This window comes from Anarhichas minor, unplaced genomic scaffold (genome assembly GCF_050575085.1).
Source record: "Anarhichas minor isolate MPS153535 unplaced genomic scaffold, ASM5057508v1 ptg000004l, whole genome shotgun sequence".
Lineage (NCBI taxonomy): Eukaryota > Metazoa > Chordata > Actinopteri > Perciformes > Anarhichadidae > Anarhichas > Anarhichas minor.
Genome location: NW_027466450.1, coordinates 4000565 through 4009104, shown reverse-complemented (window position 1 = coordinate 4009104; position 8540 = coordinate 4000565). Strand labels below are relative to the sequence as shown.

At 39.4% G+C, this 8540-nt stretch overlaps 1 protein-coding gene across 1 annotated transcript; it reads right to left on the bottom strand.

Annotated features, from left to right (window-relative positions):
• Positions 1–1867: 1867 nt before the first annotated feature.
• Positions 1868–7877, bottom strand: LOC142962604 (cell surface A33 antigen-like). Its single transcript, XM_076103192.1, has 7 exons — positions 7186–7877; positions 6699–6865; positions 5195–5408; positions 4868–5032; positions 4627–4743; positions 4419–4542; positions 1868–4251 (listed from the first exon to the last, which is right to left on the bottom strand). The coding sequence occupies exons 1-7, from the start codon at positions 7235–7237 to the stop codon at positions 3693–3695; spliced, it is 1398 nt and encodes a 465-aa protein (XP_075959307.1). The 5' UTR covers positions 7238–7877; the 3' UTR covers positions 1868–3692.
• Between the last annotated feature and the right edge of the window lie 663 nt (positions 7878–8540).

The window sequence follows — 8540 nt, the reverse complement described above, 5'->3', positions numbered from 1 at the left end:
CTCCCAGCCAATAAGAGCATCTGGCCTCCTCCAGCTGGGTGTGAACAGACCAATTAACTGCTAGAGATTTGAACCAAACCGTTACTCCATGAATGGCCTCAGTCTGAGGTGAGAGGATGTTCTGCAAATGGTTGTTTATCATCAGGTGTGACTCACTGTAAGTTAATGAACGGGTTACAGAGACTGCAGACAGTCTCCTCCTCCACTTATGCAAACTAAAGGCATCATTTCAACATTAGACCTCTCTTTAAAACAGTGCATTGTCACAAAAGCACTCCAGGTCAGAGCTCAGGTCAGTTTCCTGAACACGGTTTCCTCTCCAGAGCTGTCACATTTCCTGCTTTTACTGCGACGTACATTCCTTCACGTTGACTCATTAGACCCAACAAAGAAACACCAATAAGACTGAATACAGTCTCCATGTTTGATTAAGGATTTCAAAGCAATTTCACAGCAACAATCATAAAGTTTGTGGCAAGTGAAGTGAGTATATTTGGTGCTACGCGCACAGATTCACAGGTACATGTCCAGCCCTCTTGAGACCTTATGTGCACTTTATGGTCCCTAAATAAAGTTGTATAGGTAAAGGAATATAGTATGGGGCTGCAACTAATGTCTTTTTTCATTTTGATGTATCTGTCAATCATCACTCTTGATTAATTGATTACATGATTACAATTATCTATAACATGTCAGAAAACAGTGACAAATGCCTGTTATACTTCCCCACACCCCAAGTTGTTCGGGGTGCTTGTTTTATTTAATCAACAGAAAACACATCGTTTACTTTCATAAATGACAATGGCAAACATCAAATCATCATATTGAGAACATGAGACCAGGGAATGTTTGACTTTTTGGCTTGTGAATTGAAGCGACCAATCAATTATCATAATAGTTTCAAATGAATGTTCCGTTTATCGATTTATCGAGTAATCGTTGCAGCTCTATCTTGGTATCTTGCACCTTTAAAGTACAGCTCTCCCTCTAAATGTACAATCATGCCTTAATATAGTAAACTATGGTGGTGTTCAACACAGATAGGCCTGTAACAGCATAACTATAAGCCCCTATAGCCCCAGTGGATATTATTAACATATCTGTGTAGGTCTATACTACCATGTAAAATCAATACCAGACACTATTAATCCCTTGATTATTAGGGGCGTCACATAAACCACCTAACTTGTTACTAAATCGTTAAAACACGATTCAAAACATCTGTAAAATGACGCATTCAATAAGATAAAAAAACAAGATAAAGGTTAAACCATAAAATAAGCACTTTACTGAGTCTCGTGCTCAACAGTGCCTGCTCGCCGTTAGCGATACGTTTACCGGATCGACAACCTGTTGCGCTGTCGTCGTAAAGATGATACATTTAAGTGAAGAAGACATCTTTAAGTGAAGGGAACGAGACTTACCTGATGCGCACAGTAAAAAAGCCAGCCGGTAAAAGTTCATTCTACAGTCCGTTTTATGGTAAAGTGCAGTTAATCCGCATGATGGTCATTCTGGTTGTCCGCTCACTGCAGCGGTAAACAGGACTCACAGACTGCGACTAACGGGACTGTACCACTTCATAGGTGAGTCCAAACACAGCACTGATCCGATAAAGGCCTGGAACTCCGGTGCAACAATGTAAATACAACACAAGATTTAGTAGAGTTGTTTCTTTAGTTTTCATATGTGTGGAGTCTAATTTAGATTTTCTGCAGCGGGTGTAGCGGCAGGCCTCCGGGGAAGAGTCGGGAGGTTTTCCCGGTGGGGAGGTGGAGGAGGGAGGGGGGGGGGGGGGGGGGGGGCAGCTCCTGAATCAGTCACACTTGGCTGTGAGTTTTGAGGAATTCCACTGCACAGAAACGGCAAGATTTGACCCACTTTTCTTTTATTGAACTCGATTAGTTTTTCTTCATCTACAAAAATGCAATTTGACATTAGGGGGAATCATTTATCACACAAAAACATTTAGAAAAAGTTACACACAGAGATCAAACAGTAAAAAAACTAACCTACACCAAGACACGTTAAAAACAAGTATTAAAATAGGTGTAAATCTAGCACAGGTGCAGCTGAGGCACTTTGTTATTCTCGATCACAAACTACAGGTTAAACCTAAAATCAAAGATAATGTACACATTTTATATGGTTGACTGAAAAAAGAACAATCCCTTTTGCCTGAAACAATGTTTTAACAACAAGCCCCAAATTACTGCAGTAGATATTTGGCCTGAATATGTGAGCTATATGTATGTATTAATGATTGGATGGTGTTCAATGACCAATTCACATCAATTGAGATAGGCACTGGACACATTTTTATGGAAAAAAAAAAACAATATCAACACTACAAAGAGTATGATGACACTATTATATTAAAGACCCTCGGTATCCATACTGAGACCTCTGGGCATATTAACCCTCTCTGACATTGGCCTATTGATTGAGGTCCTGATTAGCTAGAGCACAAAGATTTATCATACGTCTAAAGTTGTGTTCTGAATAGTTGATTGGCTCACAGGTGTTAAAACTGTTTATCATCATCATCTCAAACATACTTAAAGTTGAGCCACCTTGGGAATTCCAGGTAACCAACCACACTAATACTCACTAGCCTACGTTACCAGTTTACTCACACTGGTGAAACGAACAGGTCAGGCTAAATTAAATGTTAGCACACTGTGACAGGTGTGGCAGGGTCAGAAGTTACCAGGTTGATTTGGTTGAATAATTTTTTGTGTGTCTCAACTCCTTTTAAAAGTCAGACCAGGATTAATTACAGCAAAACTTTAGACAAAAAGTAAATTCTGTTGAATCACCGTGATTAGTGGTCCAGTTAGTTGGCAACTAGCTGTGCAAGACAGTAGTACCAATGCCACTAAGCTTCAAGCACCACCCAACTGAATATTAAATAGTGGTCTTTATTTACTTCAGTAGAAGACAGAATGCGGCTTTTATGTGGGACCGGCTGATATCAGAGACACATCTAATTTAGACCGTTCCCCTGGCTATTATTTGAGTACTGGCTTTTTACATGACAATTCATAGTGTTTGCGAGGATGTGCAAATTAATTTAGCTGCGTCTCTTTATGACATGACCTGGCACTAAAAGCCCTTTCAGACACAATGCGACAATGGCACCACTGCGCTCTGAAACCCATATTTCCAATAACAATAACTTTAATAACCACAATAGGTGCGCCACAATAGCTCTTTGCTGCGTTGAGCAAAGTGCATGCCAGCCAGGTACGGAAGGTAAAATAGAGGAAAAACTTCTCTTGTGTGCGTCTGAATTTCCTGAACTGTCCAACACCAGTTTGCGCTAGTATCAAGACCTCGGGATCAAAGCTCTGTCTTGGAAACACGTTTCCTACCAACTAGGCATAGCAGGTGTGCTAGCAGTTAGCGCTTGCTTCTTAGCAAGTGACAGTTACATCTTCATTGCTGGCAACAGCTAATCACATTGCACGCTTAAAGGTTTGAAAACTCCACCTATTTTACTCTGTCGTCTGCGACTTCCCCGAACACCTAGTCTGAAGTGTGCTGAACCAAGCGGTGTGTGGAGCTCAAATCGTATCGTGTCTGAGGGCTTTTAGGTCAATCTCTAAACCCAGTAAATATATTTTTAGTGCATCAAACAAAAAAGAAAAAGAAACTTTTAGGGCATGTAGACATTCAGTAACACAAGGTTATTAATACCGGTTTCTGTTTTGATCGTCGATGTAATCGAGGCGCTCGCGGCTTCCGCGGTCACGCTGCTCGTCGAGGCGATCACGACTACCACGGTGAGCATCGCGTTGATCGTCAAGGCGATCACGACTACCACGGTGAGCATCGCGTTGATCGTCGAGGCGATCACGACTACCTCGGTAAGCATCACGTTGATCATCAAGGCGATCACGACTACCTCGGTAAGTATCGCGTTTTTCATCAAGACGATCCCGACTGCCACCGTAACGATCACGTTCATCATCGAGGTTATCGCGACTTCCACGGTGGTGATCGTGCTGGCTGTCCTGGTAACGTCGAGAGGCTACATCACTGCCCTTGCCATCATTCTTTTCTTTACCGCTATTGTAACTGTGTTGATCGTCCTCCAACTTATTACTAACGATGTAGTTGTTTCGAGGAACAACGTCCTTGTCTTCATGCTGGTCGACCGGCTTTGTCTCGCTGTTTGACTTGTCGTCACTGTACTGCTCTCCAGCTTCAGGAGCATCTCTGTCATAAAACGCAGCTTCTTTGGGGACACTAACAGGCAAAATACACAAAACAAAGAAAAAATGGTTAGGTTGGGCTGTTGGATGACCTAATTAAAGCACCTGTAAACCCCACTTAGATACTAACAATGAATACACTAACATTAGTGTTGTTGGTGGTTTACAGTGGCAGAAACACACAGGATATATCACACATACCCTTCAGCATATTTGTCCTTTTTGCCCTTTTTCTTGCAGTAACAGAAGATTAGGATCCCCAGCAACACCAGACCTGCGAGGACTCCTCCAATTATAGCTGCAATGGACCCAGTGTTCATGCTGCCTGAGGAGAAAGGAGGAAAGATGAAAGTCTTTAACACTTAGCCCAGCACTAAAATTAGCAGGTAAATCATGTTAAAACACTCACCGGCCGTCACAGCTAAAGTAAAGTTGCAACTGTTAGAACCAATCCGATTTGCTGATGTGCAAATGTAGAACCCAGATGTATCTCTGGAAATATTGAAGAGAGATAGAGCTCCATCCTCTGCAAAATAATGACAAAAATTAGGCTAAACAATTCTGAGATCATGGGCCATTCTTTCCATTCACACTAATGAGGGGAACTCATGCGTGCTTCAAAGTAACACATGGATGGTTGAAATGCATACTTTCAGTTGTCTTTGGTGGAAATGGTTTGCGAACGTTTTCGACACTGTAGCCGGTCCATTCATATAGAGGTGTAGGTGATCCCTCCTCAGACATGCAGGTGAGAGTGATGTTGTGCCAGTACGCTGCTTCTCCCTGAATCATGCAGATCGGCTTAGAGGGAGGCACTGGAAGAAAACAAAGAGGTTAACTAAAAGGATACAATCACTTTGCAGAACTTTGCAAGCAGAATTGATCTGACACCTTCATGGAGACAAGATATAAATGCAATTATTCACAATAGACAGATAGATAAATAGAGTTAAAACATGTCAGTGGTTAATTCTTACCCAGGACTAAAAGGGACGTGGTGGCAGATGTTGTTCCCTCATCATCATTGGGGATCATGACACTGCATTGGTAACTGCGGTTGTCCTGCATGTTCACCTTTGTTAAGCGCAGTGTGCTCACTTGTCTGTCCACGTCAACCTCCATAAAGGCTCTGCCTTCATAAGCAGGTGCAATGTCAATTGGATTGTTTATAAAGTAGGTGGCCACTAAGAGCTAGAGAAATAAACACAAACATATTATACATATAGATATCTGATCACTACAATATAATAATACAATATGGTAATAACTCAGTACTCAATATTCACCAGTATATGATTATATATATACTAATCAATGGGATGCCACATTTCGACACGATATTACATAATGTTTAAGGATCGTATGCTGTACAATATGGGACCCCAAAATGTTCAATATTAAACGAATAAATAAATAAGACATTATGAAATTAAAATATGTAATTTAATTTGTGAAAAAAATATTTAAACTGTTATAAAAAGTTCTTTCATTATTCATTTTCAGTCAGTTTTTTTTAAATTATGACGTTTTTTCCAATAACACTTCTATTTCATATCAAGTTTTATTTCAAAATTAGCCAGCTGGGTTGGTAATATGTTAGTTTCTGTGTCTATAAGTCCATTTACAGCAGCAGCCAGATTGTTGATTCAGAATTACTTTATAGTTTATCTGTTCATTCTTCAGGTTCCTCTTCAGTCATCAAAGTCATACATCTTTGATGTATTCTTTTTTTATACAATTTATTATCACTATTTATCAAAATACTAAATTATGTGTTTAGTGCAAAGTTCTTTAACTGCAGAGTTCTTTAACTGCAGCATAAATTCTAACGTCTAATGTGTGCAGCACTTGGTTATGTGCAAGATGCAATCTTTACTTATTCATAGGACAAAGGTCACAACCGCTATAAACGCCTTGGAACTTATCCAGTATCACATTCAGTTAAAGCAGAGCTCCTTATGGAAACTGTGATTTGCTTCAGCGAATCATTGTCCATTTTAAGAAGGACATTACCACAATCCTGATATAACTTTAGTCTATGTTACTACAAACTTTAAAAAATCCCTGGTTTAGCAGTTGTCTCAGTGTGGCTGTAGTTTTCTGAGAATGTTAATAGATTGAAATATACACAATAATATCAACATAAAATAAATATGTTACTATTTGGATGTTGTTTATTACAGTTAAGAGGCAATATGCGGATCCTACACTTCCCATAATGCCGCTCAAATGCAGACACTCCCTGTTAAGTAAACACCAACGTCTTTCACACCCCACGCCCCTAGTTTTAGTTTCTGCTGTAATTGTGCCGCCTCAAAGCCCAAGCTGAGATAAATACAAGTAGCACTCCAAAAACGAGTTAACTGATCTTTCAATTTAAAATGAGCAGAGTTCCCTTTTAGTATAGCTCCCCACATAAGGCTGTATTTAGAAGATGTTATAACCACACATTGCGCATGCAGTTATAGTTAAACCTCTCACCATTGGTTCACCAGCATTGTCAGGGTAACCTTCCCATGTGAGGACGAGTGCATTGGTGACCGGTCTGGCTGGGATGAAGGAACAGGTCAAAGTAATATCACCTCCTCTTGCAACCTCATATCCTTTCTCTGGGATAGAAACCTGCAAACTCCTGCAGCAGGGAAGTACTGAAACAAAAGAAACATGTAATGTCGCTTGCTCAGTCGTTGTAGTTTATTTTGTATTTTTGAAAAAAATTGGTAGATACATTATTGATTTAATAAAAACTACTTCCACTACACTTTGTTTGTACTACTAAATATAACATACACCGTGTTTCTCTTGAAGGTAGATTGAATAAATGGTTTGGTCTCTTTTGAGTTCAACACAATCCTGCTTCCAATTGAGTAGCAAGAAGTTGGATTAATGATTAACAGAGGTGATAATATAATAAAGGTGTGGTAGCGGTTTATAGGAAAAAGAGAAAGAATACACGCATGAAACCTACCTGTGACGATCAGAAATAGCTTTCGCCATCCAAACTGCCTCTTTGTGGTCATTGCTGAACGAGGATAGAAATGTTCAGCAGGTAGAAAATCTGAGATTGATGGTCTCAGTCCAAGAGCAAGAGTCCGCCCAACCTTCACGGTGAACTTCCAGGTATGGAGAAGTGAACATTTCCAGGTAATAAGCCAACGGCTATAGGTCACATGTCACCAGAGGACCAATCATTGACCTGCTATACCCATGATCATACCTGCCTATTACAGATGTATTTAAAATGGAGGGGGCTAGAAAACAAAAAATACTTAAATTATAAAATATAATTTACAGAGACAAAAAAAGATAGACTATAACTGATCCCTGATACAGCATACACAGACAGACATGTAGACATATGGACGGACAGGTGGATAGATGGCTGCAAATCAGTCAATGTAAAACTAATGTCAACAACAGTGTACACAGAAAATAATATGGTCTATCTGAAATAAATTATTTAACTGATCACAGTTAGTAACCAAGTTGCTCCACATTTTAATGGATTTTGACCTTCCCAGAAAGTTACAATGTGTCTCCGCACCTGCTATTGTACTCAGTTTGACCTGCAGGCTGCAGTATTGCACTGACAGTGATGCTGCGTGCGTTCAATACAAAAACGGTTATCACTGACCTATAAATGTATCACGGCACAAACACTATTAAAAGAACATGAATGTAATTGAAAAGATAATGCCCTTTGACCTTGTTGCTTTAATTTGCTGTGGTCTGATCATGTTTTACTTTTGTAGTTGGTATAGTTTAATCAAGAGTTTCCCAACCTAAGGGTTTGGCCCCCTCCAAAGGGTCACAAGATACATCTGAGGGGGGTCGTGAGATAATCAATGGGGTAGGAAAAAAGACAAAACAAAGTTCATGTTCTTTTAAAATATATATATATAGTATAATAATATTTGGAGACCCAACTAAACACTGTTTTTGTCAGAGGTCACAGGGCAAAAATAATGAGATTCAATGTTTAATCTTCATCAATGGGTTGTAGTTTATCAGCTATTTTAATTGTAAAATCTTAATCTTAAAGTAGGCCAGCTAGTAGCTGTCTGATAAATATAGTGGATTAGCAAGTAAAATATTTCTCTCTTACTTGAAGTGGGGCACAAGTATAAGAGTAGCATACAATTTAAATAGTACGGTGACGTAAGTAGATAAATGTACTTGTTACTTTCCGCCACTGTTTTAAATCATTCTTTGATTCAATACATATAAGGTGAAGTAATGAATGTTTCTGTGAATTTTGTGAAATGATTTGAATAAAGTATGAACACATTCCCTAAGTCTGCAGCGGGTAAAGGATGTAATTGG

Bases quoted from the DNA above. Each gene is read 5' to 3' on its own strand.
- LOC142962604 (XM_076103192.1), bottom strand. From the start codon at position 7,237: ATGACCACAAAGAGGCAGTTTGGATGGCGAAAGCTATTTCTGATCGTC. The intron at 5,409-6,698 runs GTGAGAGGTTTA...TTATTTCTCTAG, and splicing joins ACAATGCTGGTGAACCAATG to CTCTTAGTGGCCACCTACTT. The intron at 4,744-4,867 runs GTATGCATTTCA...ATTATTTTGCAG, and splicing joins TCCACCAAAGACAACTGAAA to AGGATGGAGCTCTATCTCTC.